This window comes from Rhinoraja longicauda, chromosome 3 (assembly GCF_053455715.1).
Source record: "Rhinoraja longicauda isolate Sanriku21f chromosome 3, sRhiLon1.1, whole genome shotgun sequence".
Taxonomy (NCBI): domain Eukaryota; kingdom Metazoa; phylum Chordata; class Chondrichthyes; order Rajiformes; family Arhynchobatidae; genus Rhinoraja; species Rhinoraja longicauda.
The window spans coordinates 66,822,363-66,846,620 of NC_135955.1; the positions used below are offsets into that span (position 1 = coordinate 66,822,363).

At 43.2% G+C, this 24,258-nt stretch overlaps 1 protein-coding gene across 1 annotated transcript in view; it reads left to right on the top strand.

The window, feature by feature from the left end:
* Window positions 1-2,364: 2,364 nt before the first annotated feature.
* Window positions 2,365-24,258, top strand: part of dtwd2 (DTW motif tRNA-uridine aminocarboxypropyltransferase 2) — a 119,291-nt gene continuing 97,397 nt past the window's right edge. The window contains exon 1 of the mRNA XM_078396301.1: window positions 2,365-2,565. Within this exon, the coding sequence (XP_078252427.1) occupies window positions 2,411-2,565 (155 nt within the window). The 5' untranslated portion in view covers window positions 2,365-2,410. The remainder of the gene's footprint in view (window positions 2,566-24,258) is intronic.

Genomic DNA, 24,258 nt, shown 5'->3' on the forward strand with positions numbered 1-24,258 from the left:
TTTCCAGGCAGTTTCAAGGATGACGTGGTTTGTTAGGACAGATGCAAATACATTATATAAAAAGAGAGAACATAGAGATTTTAAGAAATAGCAGGAGGAGCAAGCCATTTAACCCCAACAGTATGCTCTGTCGTTCAACAACATTGTGACTGATGCCAGTTTTCAGTTCAATCCACACATGTTTCTGATATCTTGAAATCTATCGATTTCTGTTTTGAGTGCAGTCAACGATTCAGCCCATGGTCGAGATTTCCAAAGATTTTCCATTTGTCCCAAATATCTTACCCCTTATTATGAAAATATGACACCAGGTTCCAGTCTCCTCAGCCAGAGGAAAAATCTCTGCATGTCCACCCTGTCAAGTCCTCTAACAATTTTGTATCTCTCAATGCGATAACTTCTTTTAAACTATAGCGAAGAAAGCCCACTCAATCTCCCCATGTATGGTAGACACATCACCCCAGGAAACAATGGCAAATCTTTGCAAGGACCTTTCTGAAGGAAGTATATTTTTTAGGTAAGAAAACCAAAATTGCACACATGATTCCAGGCAGGTTATCACCAAGGTCCTCTACAATTGTTCGAAGACTTCTTCACTTGTGTAGTTAAATCTTATAGCAATAAAGCCCAACAACATGCTATTTGCTTTCCAAACTGTCTGCTGCATTTGTTTGTTAGCCTTCAATAATTTATATTCAAAGACACCCAGATCTCTTTGAACAAAAACACAACTAAAACCATTTACATAAGCTCAACTTTACAGGTATTTTTTGCCATTGGAATAAATTCATATTTTTACAAATTATACTCAGAAGAGATGCTTTACCTTTTACATGCTTTAATCCCCTGTCTATATGTATTGTATTGTACTGCACTGCCTAATTGTATTGTACTGTATCGTATTGTACTGCACTGTCATCCCCTGTCTATATGTTTTGCATTTGTATTGCACAATGGCCCTCAGAGGCACTCTGTTTCGTCCCATTCGTTGCATGATCTGTAAGGAGTGGAATGACAAATAAACTATTATTTTTATTATTATTATTATTAAGGAGCTGAATTATTCTATAGGAGCCGAATTAGGTTATTCAGCCCATTGAGTCTGTACTCTGTCATCCAATCATTGCAAAGGAAGAGCTGGCATACTTTGTAACTTTGTCAGCGCTGTAGATGGCTGCGATTTGCATACCCTAGGTATGCAAGCAAGGAATTTCATTGTGCCTTGTCATATGTGACAATAAAGTATTCAATTCCATTCCATCTCCCTATTACATACATCCAAGAGAACTGGGCTAGAGGGAAAATTGCAGGTGCTCTCGGTGAGATATATGCATCATCGTTAGCCACAGGTGAGGTGCCGGAGGATTGGGGGATCGCTAATGATGTGCCTTTATGTAAGAAGAACTACAAAGAAAAACTTGGGAACTGTAGACCAGGAAGCCTAACATCTATAGCTCCTCTGTCCCTCCCTTCCCCTCCTCCTTCCCAGATTGCCCTCTATCTTCCTGTCTCCACCTATATCCTTCCTTTGTCCCGCCCCCCTGACATCAGTCTGAAGAAGGGTCTCGACCCGAAACGTCACCCATTCCTTCTCTCCCGAGATGCTGCCCGACCTGCTGAGTTACTCCAGCATTTTGTGAATAAATCGATTTGTACCAGCATCTGCAGTTATTTTCTTATAGCCTAACATCTATGGCAGGTCAATTATTGTTGGGGATTCCTGGGGGATAAGATAGACGTGCATTTAAAAGGACGGGTTGAGTGAGAATAGCATGATGTAAAAAAAATCATGTCATGAATTTGATTGAGTGAAGAAGTAACGAAGAAGAGCAAGCTAATTGGATACAAAACCTTCAACCATCATGCCCTGCTTCCAATATTCAAGCCAATTATGTATAGAATTTATTTTTGCACTGTCTGTGATTCTTTAATTGGTTATCTAATTTGATTTTATTGACACACAGAAAATATTTAAATAATGGGTATGAGAAGCCTAAGTGGACAACGTTCTCCCTAATTTGGCGGAAGGGAAACTGGCTTTAGGTCAAGAAGTGAAACGAAACACAGCATGTCTTGATGGCAACTAAATTTTTTAAAAATCACTTCGTCAGCACCAGTCAAAAGAAAAAATAAAAGTCAAGCATGAACTATTTTAATGCGCTTAAAACATAACGTACTGGAGGAACTCAGTGGGTCAGGTAGCATCTGGGAAGGGAATGGGCTGAAGATGTTTCGGGTCGGGACCCTGCTTTAGATTGAGTCCTGTTTGACCAACTGCGCCCTCCGATGGTCACGATCCCAATTGCACGGCATGCCCGCAAATGCGACCTGACACACCACCCCCTCTGCTGGGCCGTCTCGTCTCTGGTGGTGCAGAACCAACCGTGCTTTGCAGCCGCTTCCGGGCAACATGGAGTCCGAGAGGGCGGGGGTAGAGGCGGCCGCAGACTCGGAGGGTGGACGCTCGAGTGCAAACTGCGCGGAAGAAGAGCAAAACGTCTTGCAGGAACTGTCAGAGTTGCCGGTGGAGAGGGCGGGGAAGAGGCCGACGTGCTCACGGTGCAGGTACTTACCCCGGAAAATGAGACGCGTGGAGGCAGAGTGGGGCCCAAGTCACAGCCGGAGTCCGGCTTCGGTGATCCAGACCCACCCCAGCTCAGCTGCAAGGGATGCTGTCTGGTCCAGAGTTACCCCAGCACTTGTGTCCTTTTTTTCTAAACAAGCAACTGCAGTTCCTTGTTTCTCAACTATGGATATTTTTTACTCTCCCTTGATCTATCTATTTCACTCCCCCCCCCCCTTCCATTCTTAGCTGAGGTACTGACTAATGGTTCTTGTAAAACCACTGATACCATGAAACATACTCGTGACTAGATTTTACGCTGAATAGCTTGGATCCCACATTATAATTAATATCCAAACCCATAGGTATTGTTTGTAATGCATTGGGCAAGTATCAACAAAAGTAATTAATTTGAGTCAAAAAAAGATTTACTAATTATTATGACAAATCTTCATCGGGAGAGGTTAGGAGGAGAGTCTTTAAACGTAAATGCCAGCAATTCCCACGTTGCATGTGGGGTGGAGATGCTTTTCTAGAGAACAGTCCAATCGCAATTTTCCGTAAAGCGAGAGCATGTCAACCCCACATACGTCAAAATGCTAGTTGGAAAAATGTTTAATTTACCCTTTTTCCACAGAAATTATATCAGCGTAAATTTAATTCAATATCTCACATTTTTAGGTAGTGATTTGTGCACTCCGCAAGGGTGAATTCTTGTTACCCAATGTCTCCAATTTGGGGGTTGCCTATAATGTGTTTCGGGAAGGAGCAGCACTTTGAGACATTTTCTGCAATTTCTTGACCAAACTTTAGGTCACCCTTTTTGTATCTCTCCTTTCAGAAGTTATAAATGGTTTCAAGAATGTTTTATTCCTTTATGTCCCAAAACGGGAAAAAAATATTTTTCACTTGCTGCAGTACAACAGGTTTGTAATCACAGTACTCAATAGATAATATAATAAACAAAAAAAAGTTAAATAAATAAAAAACAATATAGTGCCAACCAAAACAAAGCACAAAGTTCCTATTGCAACAAAGTCATTTCTTAGTTTGGAGTTCGTAGTGTTCAATAGCCTGATGGTAGTTAGGAAGATGCTGTTCCCAAACCTAGACTTTTACAGTTTCTCATATACATTCTTCCCAATGGCAAGAGTGAAACAAGTGCATGACCAGGGAGGTATAGGTCCTTGATGATGTTGGCTATCTTTTTGAGGCAGTGTCTCCTACAGATCCCTTCAATGGTGGGGAGGTCATTACTCATGATGGACAGGGCATTGTCTACCATTTTTTGTAATTTCCCTCGTTCTTGGGCATTTCAGTTGCCAAACCAGGCAATGGTACAATCAGTCAATATGCTCTCTACCATAAACCTGTGGAGGTTCAACTATTCATCAAATCTCAATCTTCTAAGGAAGTAGAGGCATTGATGGGCTTTCTTCTTGAGTGCATCAATGTTTGTGGATCCTCAACCTTCCTTTTCTAAAGTCCAAAATCAGTTCATTGTCATTGAAAGCAAGGTAGATGTTCTGACACCATTCAATCAGACCTGTGATCTCCCTTCTATACTCTGGAGTATATCCATATTTCAGCCAATAAATGTGGTGTCCAAAGTGAATTTATAGATGGAGTTGGAACAGTCTCTGGCTACACAGTCGTGGGTATAGAATCAGTAGAGCAGGGAGCTGAGCACACAGCCTTGAGGTTCATGTGTGCTGATGGTTATCAAGGAGGAAGTGTTGTTGCCAATTCATTTTGATTGTATTCTGTTGATGAGGAAGACAATGATCCAGTTGGAAAGGGATGTACAGAGACCCAGTTCCTTGAGCTTGGTAACAAGTTTGAAGGGGATGATGGTGTTGACCACTGAGCTGTAGTCAATGAACAACAGCCTGACAAGTATGTTAATTGTCCATGTGGTCCAGTGGAGAGCCAGTGAGATTGCATCCCTCATTGATCCATTGTGGTGTAAGGCAAATTGTAGTGGGTCCAGGTCCTTGCTGAGGTAGGAGGAGTTGATATGTGCCACAATCAACCTCTCAAAATACTTAAGATAGACACAAAAAGCTGGAGTAACTCAGCGGGACAGGCAGCATCTCCGGAGAGAAGGAATGGGTCACGTTATGGGTCAAGACCATTCTTCAGACTGGTTAGGGATAAGGGAAATGAGAGGTATAGACGGTGATGTGGAGAGATAAAGAACAATGAATGAAAGATATGCAAAAAAGTAACGATGATAAAGGAACAGGTCATTGTAAGTTGTTTACAGGGTGAAAATGAGAAGCTAGTGCGACTTTGGTGGGCGAGGTATATAGAGAGGGAATGCTGGAGCCACCTGAAGTGAGAGAAATCAAAATTTATACTACTGGGCTGCTAGCTGCCCAAGCGAAATATGAAATGCTGTTCCTCCAATTTGCATTTAGCCTCACTCTGGCAATGGAGGAGACCGAGGACAGAAAGGTCTGTGTAGGAATGGGAAGGAGAATTAAAATGTCCAGCAACCGGGAGATCAGGTTGGTTCACCCGGGCTGAGTGAAGGTGTTCCGCGAAATAATCGCCCAGTCTATGTTTGGTCTCACCAATGTATAAGAGTCCACATCTTGAACAATGGATACAGTAGATGAGGTTGGAGGAGGTGCAAGTGAACCTCTGCTTAACCTGAAAGGACTGTCGGGGTCCCTGGACAAAGTCGAGGGAGGAGGTATAGACAGGTGTTGCATCTTCTGCGGTTGCGGGGGAAGGTACCTGGGGAGGGGGTGGTTTGGGTGGGAAGGAATGAGTTAACTAAGGAGTCGCGGAGGGAACGGTCTCTGCGGAAGGTGGAAAGGGGTGGAGATGGGAAAATGTGGTCAGTGGTAGGATCCCGTTGGAGGTGGCGGAAATTTTGGAGGATTATATCATATCATATCATATCATATATCTACAGCCGGAAACAGGCCTTTTCGGCCCTCCAAGTCCGTGCCGCCCAGTGATCCCCGTACATCAACACTATCCTACACCCACTAGGGACAATTTTTACATTTACCCAGCCAATTAACCTACATACCTGTACGTCTTTGGAGTGTGGGAGGAAACCGAAGATCTCGGAGAAAACCCACGCAGGTCACGGGGAGAACGTACAAACTCCTTACAGTGCAGCACCCGTAGTCAGGATCGAACCTGTGTCTCCGGCGCTGTTGCATGCGACGGCTGATGGGGTGGAAGGCAAGGACAAGGGGGACTCTGTTGCAACTAGGTGGAGGGGGAGCAAGTGCAGAGCTGTGGGTTACCGAGGAGACACGAGTGAGGGCATCATCTATGATGTGAGAGGTGAACCCCAGTTCCCTAAAGAATGAGAACATCTCGGATGTTCTAGTGTGGAACACCACATCTTGGGCGCAGATGCGGCGCAGATGGAGGAATTGGGAGTAGGGGACAGTCTTTACAGGAAGCAGGGTGGGAAGAAGTGTAGTCGAGATAGTTGTGTGTGTCAGTGGGTTTATAATCAAAATACTTCATGACCACGGATATTAATGCCACTGTTCAGTTAGTAAACATTCACATAATGTCACTTCTAAACTGCCAACTTGTCTCAAGCAGCCCAGGAGGATCAAACACTCTCAACCACCATTATTCCACTGTGAAACATGCCGATAATGCTATCTCTTGCCCTCACTTTGGAAACAAACCACCTGGCTGTGCTCCTTCTGCCTGAAGAGTGCAGTGGTGAGGACTGCACAGAGCTGGTCAGCAGAGAAAGGAGAGACTCTGCGACTTCTTGGAGTCAATGGACTGGGTGATGGACTTGAATGAAATCCCCACAGTTGCTGAAGACTGCATAAGGAAATGTGTGAAGGGAGGTGTTCCCACCAAGACCATTCAAATGTTCCCTAGCAAGAAGCCTTAGATGAACCAGGAGGTATGCAATCTGATGAGAGCCAGATAATGAGCATTCAAGTCTGGTGATACCAGATTACTTGGGAAATCCAGGCACGACATTGATAAGGCCATCAAGAAGCAAAGAGACTCTTTTGGGCTTTTGGTTGCAGAAGGACATTCAGCAGCTGTGGCAGAGCTTGCACGTTGTTACTTCCTACAAGGTAAAACCAAATAGTAGCTCATCTGAGAGTGATGCATCACTTCTGGAATAGCTCAATTCTTTCTATGCTCAATTTGAAAGAGAGAATAACCTTCTTGAGTCCCCACAGCCACTGATGATACTGTAAGCTCAGTTATTGAGGTCAGAACATCCTTCACAGGGATAGGCATTCTCTGGATGCTTTCAAGAAAGAGCTAGATAGAGCTCTTAATGATAGCGGAGTCAGGGGGTATGGGGAGAAGGCAGGAACGAGGTACTGATTGTGAATGATCAGCCATGATCACATTGAATGGCGGTGCTGGCTCGAAGGGCCGAATGGCCTACTCCTGCACCTATTGTCTATTGTCTAAGCCACCGGAAAAGTGTACGTGGCTGTGTTATTAAAATCTGTGCAGACCCGCTGGCTGGAGTTTTTGTGGACATCTTCAACCTTTCACTGCTGCAGTCCAAGGTCCCCACCTGCTTTCCAAGAATACCCATAATAAAGGTGTCTTCATTGATGTGACGGCAGTGGAGAGAGACAACAGCCTCAAGTTCCAGGGTATGCATATCTCTGAAGATATGTCCTGGGCCCCACACATTGATGCAATCAGAAAGAAAACTCATTGACATCTTTACCTGCTCAGAAGATTGGGGGGATTTTGTGTGGTTCCAAATATTCTATTGAACTTCTGTGTAAGGTAGACAACTTAATTTGATGACCCAGGAACAAAGTAGAGTGCATAAAGTGGTAGATATTGCCTGGTCCATCATGGGTATTGTTCTTCCCACCATCAAAGGGATCCACAGGAGGTGCTGCCTCAAAAAGGCAGCGAATATCATCAAATACCTCACTATCCTGCCATGCTCTCATCTTACTAAAATCATTGGGAAGAAGGTACAGGAGCCTGAACATTGTTTCCTCCATATTCAAGAACAGCTTCCAACCAACAACTATCAGGCTCTTGAACACTGCACAATCCAGGCCACTGTCATACCTAATGATTAAGCTATTATCTATTATGTACTTTTTTGTTGCATTACATACTTTGGCTTTGCACCATTATCTGGTTACCGAGCATTACTGATTAATAATTTATTGTATTATTGTTTATTTACTCCTTGTGTTATTGCATTAAGTAAGAATTTCATTGTCTTAATGCCCTTCAACAGCATGTTGTTCGGATGAGAATTGTGGGGGTTGATCGGCATGGACAGTCTGATCCTTGTTCCATTCTAAGTTCAAGATGCTGAGGAAATGGAAGGTCATTGCACTAAAGTTCATATGTTAGTAATATGAAAATCACTGTACCTTGAGGCATGAAGAAACCAACCTGTTTATCATTGTGACACATTATTACGTTGCAAAGGTTATGTGATGATAGAAAATAGTGACGCAGTATTTGGAAATATATTTTTCTTGATCTGATTTTCACAGCAGTAGCTGCTTGAGAAAACATTTCTTTGCTGTTGACTTAAAATAGCAAATTATCTTGAACAGATGAGTATTTTCTCTATGATTGGTAAATGTGAACATTTATTATTCTTGAATGATTAAATAGAGCTTACAATGAAGCACTGCATGGGGCACAGGAAGCAGAAAGACTAGCCATTTTCTTCTCCGTTGTTGAATATGTACCAAGTGATACAGTTTGAGTAAGAAAATAACTGTAGATGCTGGTACAAATCGAAGGTACTTATTTCACAACATGCTGGAGGAACTCAGCAGGTCAGGCAGCATTTCAGGAGAGAAGGAATGGGTGACGTTTCGGGTCGAGACCCTTCTTCAGACTGATGTCAGGCGGCGGGACAAAGGAAGGATATAGGTGGAGACAGGAAGATAGAGGGAGAACTGGGAAGGGGGAGGGGAAGAGAGGGACAGAGGAACTATCAATATTCATACCGCTGGGCTGCAAGCTGCCCAAGCGAAATATGAGGTGCTGTTCCTCCAATTTCCAGTGGGCCTCACTATGGCACTGGAGGAGGCCCATGACAGAAAGGTCAGACTGGGAGTGGGAGGGGGAGTTGAAGTGCTCAGCCACCAGGAGATCAGGTTGGTTAAGGCGGACTGAGCGAAGGTGTTGAGCGAAACGATCGCCGAGCCTGCGTTTGGTTTCGCCGATGTAAAGAAGTTGACATCTAGAGCAGCGGATACAATAGATGAGGTTGGAGGAGGTGCAGGTGAACCTCTGTCTCACCTGGAAAGACTGTTTGGGTCCCTGGATGGAGTTGAGGGGGGAGGTAAAGGGACAGGTGTTGCATCTCCTGCGGTTGCAGGGGAAAGTGCCCGTGGATAGGGTGGTTTGGGTAGGAAGGGACGAGTGGACCAGGGAGTTACGGAGGGAACGGTCTCTGCGCAACGCAGAAAGGGGAGGGGATGGGAAGATGTGGCCAGTAGTGGGGTCCCGTTCTAGGTGACGGAAATGTTGGAGGATGATTTGTTGGATACGCTGGCTGATGGGGTGGAAGATGCTGAGGAAGACGGCCACCGTCTGTTTGTTCATCTGCCCTCTGGTCGACGTTTCAGGTCGATCAAATCCCGAACAAACAGACTTAAGAACAGTTTTTACCCCAGGGCCATACGAGAACTGAACACTACCTTCTGCACTAGGCAACACTGTTAAAACTTTTGTACTTAATATAATTGTGTTTATTTGTTTTTGCATTTATTGCATATATATTTTTACGCACCGTCAGGATTGGCTATTTTTTAATTTCGTTGTACTCGTTGCAATGACAATAAATGAATATTATTATTATTATTAAGATGAGAACGAGGGGGATTCTGTCCTTGTTACGAATGGGGGGCGGGGGAGCAAGAGCGGAGCTGCGGGATGTAGAAGAGGCCTTAGTGAGAGCCTCATCTATAATTGATACAGTTTCCTACTTTGGTAGAACCTTTAGTTGAGAACTTGGTAAGTGCAACAAAATAGCAACTTATCCGAAGCAAAAACATCCAGGAATATCAATCATAGAGATAAAAATACAAGAGTCAAGAGTTTTAAATTGTCATAAGTAACAAAGTCAAATTGTCAAAGGAACAATGGAATTCTCACTTGCTGAAGCTTAATAGGCACATTAATGCAATAACACACAAATATACAATAATCACAAATACAATAAATTAATAATCAGTAAGACAAGGTAACCAGGACATAATAATCCAAAAACCAAAGTCTGTAGTGCAACCAAAAACAAAGTCTATAGAAGAACATAGTTGCTGAGATTAGTGTTGGGCAGGGAAATAACTGCAGATGCTGGTACAAATCGAAGGTATCAAAATGCTGGAGTAACTCAGCAGGTCAGGCAGCATCTTGGATAGAAGTAATGGGTGACGTTTCGGGTTGAGACCCTTCTTCAGACTGATGTCGGGGGGGCGGGACAAAGAAATTATATAGGTGGAGACAGGAAGACAGTGGGAGAACAGGGAAGGGGGAGGGGAAGAGAGGGACAGAGGAACTATCTAAAGTTAGAGAAGTCAATGTTCATACCGCTGGACTAAGCTGCCTAAGCGAAATATGAGGTGCTGTTCCTCCAATTTCCGGTGGGCCTCACTATGACACTGGAGGAGGCCCATGACAGAAAGGTCAGAGTGGGAGGGGGAGTTGAAGTGCTCTGCCACCGGGAGATCAGGTTGGTTAAGGCGGACTGAGCAAAGGTGTTGAGCGAAACGATTGCCGAGCCTGTGTTTGGTCTCGCCAATGTAGAGAAGTTGACATCTGGAACAGCGAATACAATAGATGAGGTTGGAGGAGGTGGAGGTGAATCGCTGTCTCACCTGGAAAGACTGTTTGGGTTCTTGGATGGAGTCGAGGGTGGAGGTAAAGGGACAGGTGTTGCATCTTCTGCGGTTGCAGGGGAAAGTTCCTGGGGAGGGGGTGAGTGAAACGGACGAGTGGACCAGGGAGTTACGGAGGGAACGGTCTCTGCGAAATGCAGAAAGGGGAGGAGATGGGAAGAGTGAGGTCAGTAGTGAGGTGACGGAAATGTTGGAGGATCGCTTCGCTCAACACTTTTGCTCACTCGTGTATAATTGCATTCCATGCCTGGATTAAATACTACCTGCTATTATTCTGCCCTTTTTACCAACATATTAATATCATCCTGTATCTTAAGACTACCTTCCTCACCACCAGCTCTTGTACAATGTGTAAACTTTCTAATTATCCCTCCTACGTTCACATCCAAATTATAAATGTTTGTAACAAAAAAATATAATCCCAGAATTGATCCCTGTGCCATGAGACTAGTCACATTCTTCTAATTGCAAAACCAACCCTCCTCATTTTGCCAACTTGTCTTGGGTCCCCATCAGGTCTAATCCAATGGACCAGACTCCCATGTGACACTGTCAAAAGCTTTCCTAAAGGCAACTCAAACCACATCAACTAAATTGTCCTCATCAATAGACTTTGATTTTTAAAAATAAAAGACAACAAATTGGTCAGGCAGGCAAAGCCATGTTGATTGTGTTTGATTAATCCCTGCCTTTCCAATAGTATAGATTGATCTTGTCTCTCGGGATTTTTTCCAATAACTTCCCTTGAACAGATGAAGACACACTGGCCTGCAATTAACAGTCATATCCCTGCTGCCTTCTTGAGTAAAGATATCCAATTACTTGTCCTCCTGTTATGGTCATGTATATGTCAACTGTGATCAGCAAAATCTTTTGTCAGACCTCCATCGATTTCTTCCCTTGCCTGGCACAGTGTCTGGTAACATGTTTCAGAATTGTGTTGTCAATTTGGACAAGATATACTGAAGAGCCTCTTTCCGTGCTGTACAGCTCTATAACTATAGAAAAGATCCTTGTAAATCTTTTCTGAACCCTTTTAAGCTTGACAATATCTTTCCTATAACATGGTGCCCAGAACTCAACACAATATTCTAAATGCGGTCTCACCAACGTCTTATACAACTGCAACATGACCTCCCAACCTCTGTACTCAATACTCTGACTGATGAAGGCCAAAATGCCAAAAGCCTTTTTGACCACCTTATCTACCTTCAAGGAACTATGCACCTGTACTCCTAGATCCTTCTGCTCCACAACACTACCCAGAGGCCTACCATTTGCTGTGTAGATCCTGCCCTTGTTCGATGTCCCAAAATGCAACAGCTCACACTTCTGTGTATTAAATTCCATCAACCATTCCTCCGCCCACCTGGCCAAACGATCCAGATCCTACTGCAATCGTTCACAACCATCTTCACTGTCTGCAAAACCACTAACTTTTGTATCATTAGAAAACTTGCTAATCTTGCCCTGTATGTTCTCATCCAAATCATTGATGTAGATGAATGAATTAATTAGTAAAAGAAAGAATGAATGAATGAATGAATTAATAAGTTTATTGGCCGTATGCAGATACAAAGAATGTGCCTTGGTGCTCCGCTCACAAATGACAACACAAACATGCAGTTAACAATTAAGAATAAAGCATAAACACCTCAAAACAATAAGGATACACAAACAGTAACGGGTCCAGCACCGAACCCTGAGGCACACCACTAGTCACAGGCCTCCAGTCTGAGAAGCAACCTTCCACCATCACCCCCTGCTTCCTTCCATGGAGCCAATTTGCTATCCATTCGGTTATCTCTCCTTGGACCCTATGAGATCTAACCTTCCAGAGCAGCCTACCGTGCAGATCCTTGTAGAACGCCTTACTGAAATCTATGTACACAACATCTACAACTCTGCCCTCATCAACCTTTTTGGTCACATCTTCAAAAATATCTATCAGATTTTGTGAGACACGACCTCCCACGTACAAAACTATGTTGACAGTCCCTAATCAGCCCTTGCCCATCCAAATGCCTGTGTATCCTGTATGTGGGGGCGTGGCTGTGTTCTGCAGCTGCGGCTCACCGGCAGTCTCTCTGTTTTTGTTGTTGTTTTTTTGTCATTGTCGTTGTTAAATGAACGTTTTGTTTTATTTTTAATTCTGTGTATGTGGGGGGGTGGTGGGGGGGTTGGGGGAAACCTTTTTTTCAAATCTCCTCAACGGAGATGCGACCTTTACCGTGTCGTATCTCCGTTCGCGCTACGGCCTAACATCGTGGAGTCGGCGGCCTCCAGCTGGGATCGACCTCAAAGACTCCGGTCACAGGGCCTGGACTTACCATCTCGGAGGCTTCGGCCGTGGGCCCTGCAGACCGCAACATCGGGAGTTCGCAGGTCCCTGGCTGGCGACCGGCTTTTGGGAGCTCCAGCCGTAGCAGCTTCGACCGCCCCGAAGCGCGAGGTACGATCGACCCACTCGCAGGCCCTTCATCGCCCTGCGTGGCCCGGCCGCAGCACTTTCCATCGCCTGGTGGGGGCTCAGGACTTTCATCGGCCTGCTCGGCTCGGCTCGGCCGCAGCACTTTCCATCGCCCGGTGGGGGCTCAGGACTTTCATCGGCCTGCTCGGCTCGGCCCTGGGACTTTCCATCGCCCGGTGGGGCCTTCAAAAAGTTGGGAGCCTCGATCACCTCGTGGCACCACGGGAGAAGAATGAGGAGGAGATAAGACTTTGCCTTCCATCACAGTGAGGGTGTGCCTAGAGCAATCACTGTGATGGCTGTTTTGTGTAAAAAATTATATCTGTGTGTCTTGTGCTTTTTAATGTCTACTGCCGGACCCTGACGTGAGAGGACGCTGGCGTTGTTTATTTGCCGCTTTTCCGTCTGGATAGTTTGTCTGTTTGTTTCTATGTTAATTGTTTTTGTAAAGCGCTTTGAGCATGTGATAAGGCGCTATATAAAATAAATGGATTATTATTATTATCCTATCCCTCAGAATACTCTCCAGTGACTTACCAACTACAGATGTTAAGCTCACCGGCCTATAGTTCCCAGCATTTTCCCTGCAGCTCTTCTTGAAAAGAGGCACAACATTTGCCACCCTTTAGTCTTCCGGCGCCTCTCCTGTATTTAAGGACGACTCGTAAATTTCAACCAGGGCTTCCACAATTTGCTCTCTAGTTTCCTGCAATGTCCTTGGATGTATCGGATCAGGCCCTGGAGATTTGTCTACCTTCAAGCACGACAGTACCTTCAGTACTTCTTCGACGGTAACCCTGACTGCTCTCAAGACACTTCCAGTGACTGCTCCAATTTCCTCCTTCCTACTGTCTTTCTCTTTGTTAAATACAGAGGAGAAATACTCATTTAGGACCTTGCACATCTCCTGTGGCTCCACACAGAGGTGACGCTTTGATTCCTGAGAGGTCCCACTCTCTCTCTAGTTACCCTTTTCCTCCTTATGTATTTATAAAATCTTTTGGGATTGTCCTCAATGCTACCCACCAGAGCTATCTCCTGGCCTGTTTTTGCCCTTCTGATTTCCTTTTTTAGTTTACTCCTTCGTTCCCGAAACTCCTCCAGGGATGCACTTTATCCCAGCTGCTTATACCAGTCCCCTGCATCCTTCTTGTTTTTGACTGATGTCTCAATTTCTCTCGTCAGCCAAGTTTCCTTATGTTTGCCTGCTTTGCCCTTCATTCTAACGGGGACGTACACATCCTGAGCTTTCTTCAGTACACTTTTAAAAACTTCCCACTTGGCCGATGTTCCTTTCCCCTCAAATAACCTGCTCCAGTCAACTTGAGCGAGACCTTCTCTCATACCCTCAAAGTTGGCCTTACCCCAGTTGATCATTTTAACACCTGGACCCTCTCCGGCCCTATCCTTAACTATCTTAAACTTAATGGAACTGTGGTCACTGGTCCCAAAAGGCTCCTCCACACACACTTCATTAACTTGCCCTTCCCAATTTCCCAATACTAGATCCAGCGTTGCCCTCTCACGTGTGGGGGCCTGCACATACTGCTTAAGAAAACTCTCCTGAACACTTTTGAGGAATTGTACCCCATCTAAACCCTCCTCGCTATGATTTTCCCAGTCTATATTGGGAAAGTTAAAATCCTCTACAACAACCTTATTTGACCTGAAGCTGTCTGCAATCTCCCGGCACATTTGTTCTTCTAATTCCCATTGACTATACGGGGGTCTGAAGTACACCCCCAACAAGGTGATCATTCCTTTTTTGTTCCTCAGCTCCACCCATATACCCTCATTTGACGAACTGCCCGTAATGACACCTCTGAACACAGCCGTGACATCCTCCTTAATTAACAATGCAACCCCCCCCCCTCTTTTTCCCTCACCCCTGTCTCTCCTGAATCTCCTGTACCCCGGAACATTGAGCTGCCAGTCCTGAGCATCCCTTAACCAGGTTTCAGTCATGGCTACAACGTCCGGGTCGCTCATACCTATCCATGCCCTTAGCTCATCTGCCTTACCCGTCAGGCCCCTTGCATTAAAATACGTGCAATTTAAACCAACCCTTCTACTTCGCTCTCTGCCTTTCATCTGCCTATTCTGTCCACTAACCTTTCCCACACCACCCTCGATACCAACTAGCCTCTCACGTGCTTCTGTGCTGCACGAGATCCCCACCCCCCGGCCAATCTAGTTTAAATCCTCCCGTGCAGCATTAGCAAACCTTCCCGCTAGGATGTTGATCCTCTTCCAGTTTAGGTGCAGCCCGTCCCTTTTATACAGGTCACACCTGCCCCGGAAGAGATCTCAATGATCCAGAAATCTGAATCCCTGCCCCCTGCACCAATTCCTCAGCCACACATTCATTTCCCCTATCTTCCTAGTCTTACCTTCACTAGCACGAGGTACTGGAAGAAATCCTGAGATCACTTCCCTGCAGGTCCTGCTTTTCAGTCTTCTGTCCAATTCCAAAAATTCTTGTTGCAGAACCTCCTTCCTCTTCCGACCTATATCATTTGTGCCAACATGCACAACAACTTCCGGCTGCTCCCCTCACTCTTGAGGATGCCGTGCAGTGCTCCGAGATGTCCTGGACCCTTGCTCCAGGGAGGCAACACACCATCCTGCTTTCTGGAGCATAATACTCTGTGATGTCAATCTCTGTGTGTCTGCCTGAAGAAATGTCCGACACGAACCAACACCTATCACTGCTCTCTAGAGATGCTGCCTGACCCGCTGTGTTACTCCAGCACTTTGTGTCCTTTGTGTAAAACAGCATCTGCACTTCTTTGTTACTTTACTTCATGTGTTGATTGTTCTGTATTTTTGTCTTGGATTTACGAACTGCTAACCTTTTCTCTGACTATTATCTTGTAATGCCTTTCATTTTCATTATTATTGCAGAGTGAATTAGATGACAATGATTGGCCTCCATGATAAAATATGGAAAATAGGAAGTTTGGTGTAGTTTAGAAATACAGCGTGGAAACTGGACATTCGGCCCACCGAATACACGCCGACCAGCGATCCCCGCACATTAACACTATCCGACACATACTAGGGACAATTTACACTTATACCAAGCCAATTAACCTACAAAAACCTACAAACCATTTCGTCTGGAGTGTGGGAGGAAACCGAAGATCTCAGAAAACCCACGCGATCACGGGGAGAATGTACAAACTCCGTACAGACAGCACCTGTAGTTGGGATCGAACACGGGTTTTCTGGTACTGCAAGCATTCTAAGGCAGCAACTCTACCACTGTGCCACCATGCTACCCGTAACTGTTCAATTTTTTGTTGTAGCAGTAGGTTACAGTAATATTTTGGTGTTGATTTGACATTCAAATACTTGAATATGGTGATGAATCTGTTCTGCGTGTCAATAAATGGCAGGCCTCATCCATTGACATATTTTCAAATTTTTAATGTCCGATTAAGGACTGATTATGTTAAATTACTTTACTCTTAATTCCATCAAATCTTAATTACCATGGTACTGAAAAACTGTGGAGAATCTGCCCTTCAAATTGTAATTATTTATAATTTTTAAAAGCTATGGACTTTCCCATAAGCCACTGATCAGAAGAAATTGTTTATTACATTTTTTCTTCTTTGGCAAGCCATTTCTAAACCTGCCACTTGGAATATTTTTCAATGCTTCCATCTTCATATTTAACTTCCATCCAAATTACATTACCCTTTTGATTTTCCCATTTCTATGGTGCCATAATATTTTTACAGTTTTCTTTGGACATAGCTAAACATCTATGTCAATATTGTTCTAACGGAGTGAGTAGAGTTAGTTAAATGCAGCCTGTTTCTTCCAAATACATTGGTAACGTGCCGTCTAAGTACAATGGAGAACCGAAAAATGCAGCAGTTTGAAATTGCTATATTCTTACCCCAGCCTCCACCCACACATTTGCACATTCAAATCCTATAGTTTTCTATGGAAGGTATTTCAAGGTATTCCTATTTCTGGAAACCCTGAGAGTTTTGAAGGAATTTGCTTTTAGTCTGCTTTCAAAGAGCAGTAAATAAGTAATTACATTGCTGTGGAAATGAATCCCGAGCTGTCTGTCCGTGGGCGTGGGGAAGAGAGTGGAAGTTTTGTTGCCTCCATCACAGTGAGGGGGTGTTTGGAGTCACTGTGATGGACGTTTGTGTTGGGGTTATGTGTCTTGTGTTCTTTTTTTCTATGACTGCTATGTAGTTTCGTTCGGTACTTCGGTGCCGAACGACAAATAAAGCTCTGTTATACCTGTTATATTACTTTGCATGCAATTTAAATTCTCAAACTATCATGATAGGATTTGAAATAGGATTGCAATCCTCTGGATATTAGTCCATGCAACTAGGAGACTAGTCCCATAACATGACAATTATGCTAATATATCTGAAGCAATGTGAAAAAGATGTAGAAGGAATATGAATAACAAATTTAAAGAGCAGAAATGAATGTCAGAAGGTACTGAGAATAAAATATATGTTGAATATATCACATTGTTTCCTCAAAGTGCGTTCCATTGCCATTGTACCAAAGTTTCACTTTTTCACGCTGAGCTGGAAACATAGACATAGAAACATAGAAAATAGGTGCAGGAGTAGGCCATTCGGCTCTTCGATATGGTCATGGCTGATCATCCAGCTCAGTAACCTGTACTGCCTTCTCTCCATACCCCCTGATCCCTTTAGCCACAAGGGCCACATCTAACTCCCTCTTAAATATAGCCAGTGAACTGGCCTCAACTACCTTCTGTGGCAGAGAATTCCACAGACTCACCACTCTCTGTGTGAAGAAATGTTTTCTCATCTCGGTCCTAAAAGACTTCCCCCTTATCCTTAAGCTTTGACCCCTGGTTCTGGACTTCCGCAACATCGGGAACAATCTTCCCGCATCTAGCCTCTCCAACCGCTTAAGAATTTTATATGTTTCTATAAGATCGCCCCTCAGTCTTCTAAATTCCAGCGAGTATAAGCCTAGTCTATCCAGTCTTTCTTCATATGAAAGTCCTGCCATCCCAGGGATCAATCTGGTGAACATTCTCTGTACTCCCTCTAAGGCTAGAATGTCTTTCCTCAGATTAGGAGACCAAAACTGCACACAATACTCCAGGTGCGGTCTCACCAAGGCCCTGTACAACTGCAGCAGAACCTCCCAGCTCCTATACTCAAATCCACTTGCTATGAATGCTAACATACCATTCGCTTTCTTCACTGCCTGCTGCACCTGCATGCTTGCTTTCAATGATTCGTGCACCATGACACCCAGGTCACGTTGCATCTCCCCTTTTCCTAATTGGCCACCATTCAGGTAATACTCTGCTTTCCTGTTCTTGCGCCAAAGTGGATAACCTCACATTTATCCACATTATATTGCATCTGCCATGCATTTGCCCACTCGCCTAATCTATCCAAGTCACTCTGCAGCCTCCTAGCATCCTCCTCGCAGCTAACACTGCCACCCAGCTTCGTGTCATCCGCAAACTTAGAGATGTTGCATTCAATTTCCTTGTCCAAATCATTAATATATATTGTAAATAACTGGGGTCCCAGCACTGAGCCTTGCGGTACCCCATTAGTCACTGCCTGCCATTCCTAAAAGGACCCGTTTATTCCTACTCTTTGCTTCCTGCCCACCAACCAATTCTCTATCCACCTCAACGCTGAACCCCCAATACCGTGTGCTTTAAGTTTGTACACCAATCTCCTATGTGGGACCTTGTCGAAGGCCTTAATGTCGAAGTTTTAATAATTTGTAATTGGTGAGATTAATACCATTCAATTTGTTTCCCATGAGAAACCTTAAAGATGTATAAATTCACTTTACCTGTTCCAGTCCACTTTACTGCCTTCAGTATAATGTGGCCTCGAATACAATGGGTGACTGTTGTGCACCTGTGTTCAGTCCACTCAAGGGACTCTGAGCTTCTGGTTGCCGACTATTCCACTCCAACTCTGACCTTTCCTGCAGATTAGGTCCTGCAGATTGGAAAGTGCTCAGACTGAAGGTGATATTTTTTCTTGAGTTTGTGTTGGGCCTCAGCCTGTGTATACAATAATTGCAACACAAACACAGAAGGAAGTTTAATCTGATGTTGACTGCTCATTAATTGCCTCACTTTTCACCTATTAAGAGAAATTATCTTTGTTCTACCCATTGCCCTCCCACACCTTTGCTGTCGAGAAAATTTTGTTTGAATTTTCTGAGTTCTGATGAAAGGTCCTGGACATTAAATGTTAACCCTATTTTTTTTTTCTCCACAGCTACTGATTTTTTTCCCAGAATTTTCTGTTTTAAATTATTTCAGATTTTCAGCATCTGCAGTTTATTTATTTGATGCCAATCATTCACCTGGATTCACTCAGACTTTCTTCTTTATTAAGAGGCCAGAAAACAAATGACATATAGTATTTCAGGAAAAAAGTTTACTTTTTCAAATACATTCTTGTCTACCATTTGAGTTTCTTCCAGCATAAACATAATCTTGTGAAAAGTTACCATCTACATTCAATACCACATTAACCAGTTCATCTATCACTCACTGCTTACTGCCTTCTCCCCACATTTCACAGAATGAATTTACATTCTTGTCCTTCACCTTTAGCAATTCTGGTGTCCCTCTATTATCATTTTTTGCCTGAAATTACACCTAATTGATTCCTGTGTTGTTCAGCACCAATGCTTTGAAGAAATCGGTAACCGAACAACAGTTGCTTGTTTTTCTCCAGGATTGTTTGTGTATTTCCAAGAGGTTTTGATAAGGTGCCACAAAGCAGTTCAATAATATGTTTGAGTGATTAGTTGCTGACATCAAACTGGATGCAGTCTGAAGAAGGGTCCCGACCCGAAACGTCACCCATTCCTTCTCTCCTGAGATGCTGCCTGACCTGCTGAGTTACCCCAGCATTTTGTGAATAAATACCTTCGATTTGTACCAGCATCTGCAGTTATTTTCTTACACTGGATGCAATCTCAGTCATCCAGAAGTTATGAGGGGTTTGATGCAGAAGGACGGAGGAAGTCAAGGTGTTTGCTGCAATGCCGATTTTGGGAGGTTCAGAGAAGGATTCATGCTTGTTTTAACCCCCCCAAAATAAAATCATATTGGAACTTTTTTTTTCAGTGTGCTGCACCTACATTTGCTAAGTGGAGCTTCCATTCATGAGGGTAATGAAAATGTTATTGTGAATTGTAATTGGCATGGATTAATGGATGAATCAGTTATAAATGCTGATTTATAACTGCCATTGGATGGTGATAGGAAGGGTACGAGCTGAATAATAAGTCTGTTGCACCTAATTCACCCCAATACAAACCTGTTTACATTAAGTGGAGGGAGGTTTCTCAAGATGACAAGTAATAAGGAATCTGATTTTGACTCACAAGAATCTTTGTTTACTCATGTAAATAACTATCCTTTTGCTGGAATGTATACGGTAAAAGTCCTTGATGAATAAACATTAAACCTATCTGAGCTTTTCAACATTAAACTTTAAAAGTCACTATTAAATTATTTTGGTCTTGTAAAACACAAACATATTCTAATAACATTTGGTTTAACAGAGGATTTAAAAAAATTTGAAACATCATTATTGCAAGAAAGTTTAATGTTTATTAAATGTGTAAACCAAGTTTGTTCACTGGTTCACTTTTGAAAATTTGATTTTTTCCCCAGGGGATTGAAGATTTAGACAGACACTCAGTTGATTTGTTAAAGCCACAAGGTTAATTGTGCTTCATATCTGAATCCTCAGCCTGCACATTCTTATTGGTCTGTTTTTAATTAATACTTGAGTTGAAAATGATTGGATTTAATTTATGAAAAGTGTCTTCCTCAAACTTAATTTATAAATGTGACTTTTGTATTCATCACCTCGCTCTTTGTACCAGTAAAGATGAATGATTTTAAGTATATATTTTTTTAATTTCCTGGGAATTAGAAATGGCAAAGATGTTGCAAGTCAATCAGTTATTGACAACAGATAATTACTTGTGTGCTTAGACCTGCTGGGATCACCACGTAACTGCAGTCATAACTGCTGTGACAAAGAGCTTGTCTCAACAAACCCCAAATAATAGCGTGATTGTCAAATAACCATTCAATAGAGCAGCATAGTGATTTGGGTATAAAACAGAAAATGCTGAAAATATTCAAGATTATTAAGGGGTTGGACACGTTAGAGGCAGGAAACATGTTCCCAATGTTGGGGGAGTCCAGAACAAGGGGCCACAGTTTAAGAATAAGGAAGGGGTAGGCCATTTAGAACTGAGATGAGGAAAAACTTTTTCAGTCAGAGAGTTGTGTATCTGTGGAATTCTCTGCCTCAGAAGGCAGTGGAGGCCAATTCTCTGAATGCATTCAAGAGAGAGCTAGATAGAGCTCTTAAGGACAGTGGAGTCAGGGGGTATGGGGAGAAGGCAGGAACGGGGTACTGATTGGGAATGATCAGCCATGATCACATTGAATGGCGGTGCTGGCTTGAAGGGCCGAATGGCCTCCTCCTGCACCTATTGTCTATTGTCTAAGACAGCAAACTTCAATAGACCAGCGAGCAAAACAATATCTAAATCTCAGGTTGGTAAGCTTTCATCAGAGCTGGGGAATTTGAGAATGTTAAGTTTGAGGAAAGGCGGTGGCATTAGTTTGTTCACTCTTCCTTTACAACTGTTGCTTTACTTGGGGAAGAACCTCTGCCATCAGTGTGGTTGTACAGAAAGCCGTGTTTATTCTGGACCGTCTAACTGGAATGAATCAGTGTATTTAAGGCAGAGATAGATAGATTTTTGATTAGTACACGTGTCAGAGTTTATGGGAAGAAGGCAGGAGAATGGGATTAGGAGGGAGAGATAGATCAGCCATGATTGAATGGCAGAGTAGAGTTGATGGGACAAATGGCCTAATGCTACTCATATCACTTATGTCCTTATGACCTTAATAGTACATACTATCTCCTAGACTGTAGTTCAATTGCTATATCTACCATGTTACCATTTTAAAGAATGGTACTTTGGCATTAAGTATTCACTGATTTGCAAATAACAATAGTGCAATAATACACATTTTCTAACCATAGTTTTTTGTTACATTGCTCTATTGTGAATTTCCTATTTAATGGTTTAATAAAGCAATAAATAATATCTGTTGTTTTACTATTTAGCTACAGGGGCATTAACATTGCTGCTAATTTAGGAACTGGTTCAAATGTGTGAGACACCTGTGGAGCAGTTATTAACATAATGCCAATTGCAGGATCTATAGCTTTGTCTTCTGGTAATGGTGTAAATTGTTAATTTTCAATGAAAAAAATAAATGTAATGATGTGGGATTTGTGGACATTTCAATAAGATTTAGAAAATCAGCTGATGAAAGAGTGGTTGTGTGACTCAAGTTGGGGTAATGAGGCTAATGGAATGCTCCCGTAGAGAGTGGACTGAACGTCATGATGTGGTACCTCAAAGAGAAAATATCAAAGATTGGTACAGTAGCTCCATTCTTCAGCTTCAATGAAATAACAGTTATTTAATAAAATAACATTCTTGTTTTTAGAATGTATTTCCATAGATATTTAGTTACAATTTGAAGAACAAAGAACATGCTTTTAGAAAGTTCTCAACAGAATTTATGAAAAAAAGTTATTGCACAATTCTTTCTGCGGGTGTAAAATTAGAGAAGCCCTCGGATGAAATCTTTGTACTCAGCCTTTTATGTTCGGTTTGCGGTCCACAGGGGTTTCTGGATTTGCTATTTTTTAACGTTCCTCAGGTTTCTTTGGCTGTTAAGCTAATGAGTATTCCACAGATAGACCCAAATCATGGATAACTTTCCCAGTAGCCATTCTTTGTGTGTGATGAGGCTATTTGTCCGTATCATGATAAACCACACCTTAGCTTAATCATATTTGTTTGTTTGCAATCATGAGCAGAGGAGAAAGAAACATGAATATTACAGATGTATATTTTTTACCTTGTTGAATTATGGCATTCCATTGCCACTTCGGCTGAGATCTAGGAAAATATTAAATCTCAAACCTAAGGTATCACAAAAGGCTGGAGTAACTCAGCGGGTCAGGCAGCAACTCGGGAGAGAATGAATGGGTGACGTTTCGGGCAGAGACCCTTCTCCAGACTGATGTCAGGGAAGGGGGTGGGACAAAGATAGGATGTTGTTGGAGGCAGGAAGACAGTGGGAGAACTGGGTTCGGGGAAGGGAAAGAGAGGGACAGAGGAGCTATCCAAAGTTAGAGAAATCAATGTTCATACCGCTGGGGTTTAAGCTGCCCAAGCAAAATATAAGGTGCTGTTCCTCCAATTTCCGGTGGGCCTCACTATGACAATGGAGGAGGCCCATGACAGAAAGGTCAAACTGGGAGTGAGAGGGGGAGTTGGTGCTCAGCCACCGGGGAGGTCAGGTTGGTTAAGGTGGATTGAGCGGAGGTGTTGAGCAAAATGATCGCCGAGCCAGCATTTGGTCTCCCCGATGTAGAGAAGTTGACATCTGGAACAGCGGATACAATAGATGAGGTTGGAGGAGGTGCAGGTGAACCTCTGCCTCACCTGGAAAGACTGTTTGGGTCCTTTGATGGAGTCGAGGGGGGAAGTAAAGGGACAGGTGTTGCACCTCCTGCAGTTGCTGGGGAAAGTACCTGGGGAGGGGGTGGTTTGGATGGGAAAGGATGAATGGACCAGGAAGTTATGGAGGGTACGGTCTCTGCGGAAAGCAGAAAGGGGAGGAGATGGGAAGAGATGGCCAGTAGTGGGATCCCGTTGGAGGTGACGGAAATGTTGGAGGATAATTTGTTGTATATGCTGGCTGATGGGTATAAACCTCAAACCTACGTCTATTGTAGTCCATAAGACTTCTCGGGCCTTAAATGATTACTGAGCCGACAGCAATATTTTCATACCTGATCACTTTGGATGGAATGATAGTTTGTATTCGTTGAGGTGCTTTGGAAAACATTGAGATCAAAGAGAATCCTTCAGAAGAGACCACAACCTTGCTTTAGTATGAACATAAGTTTCTCTAGTGTGCAGAGAAACGAGATGCGTCGAATTTGTGAATTAATTAAATTGTGAATACCTGTTGACAGAAAATAACTCGTGCTGTTAGTTAAGTTGTGCTCGAAATATGACAACATCAGATTTGACTGCAAGAAACATTCATAATACTGTTTTCAAATTAGATGTTAGAGAGGTGAGCAACATACACCTTTGCAGTATCCTTCCTTGTTTGAAATTTACATTAATGTTGAGAACCTATCAATAGGTTGTGTTAGGGTCATGGAGTCATACAGCATGGTAACAGGCCCTTTCGCCCAACATGCCCATGTGGCCCAAGATGTTCCATCAACGCTCATCCCACC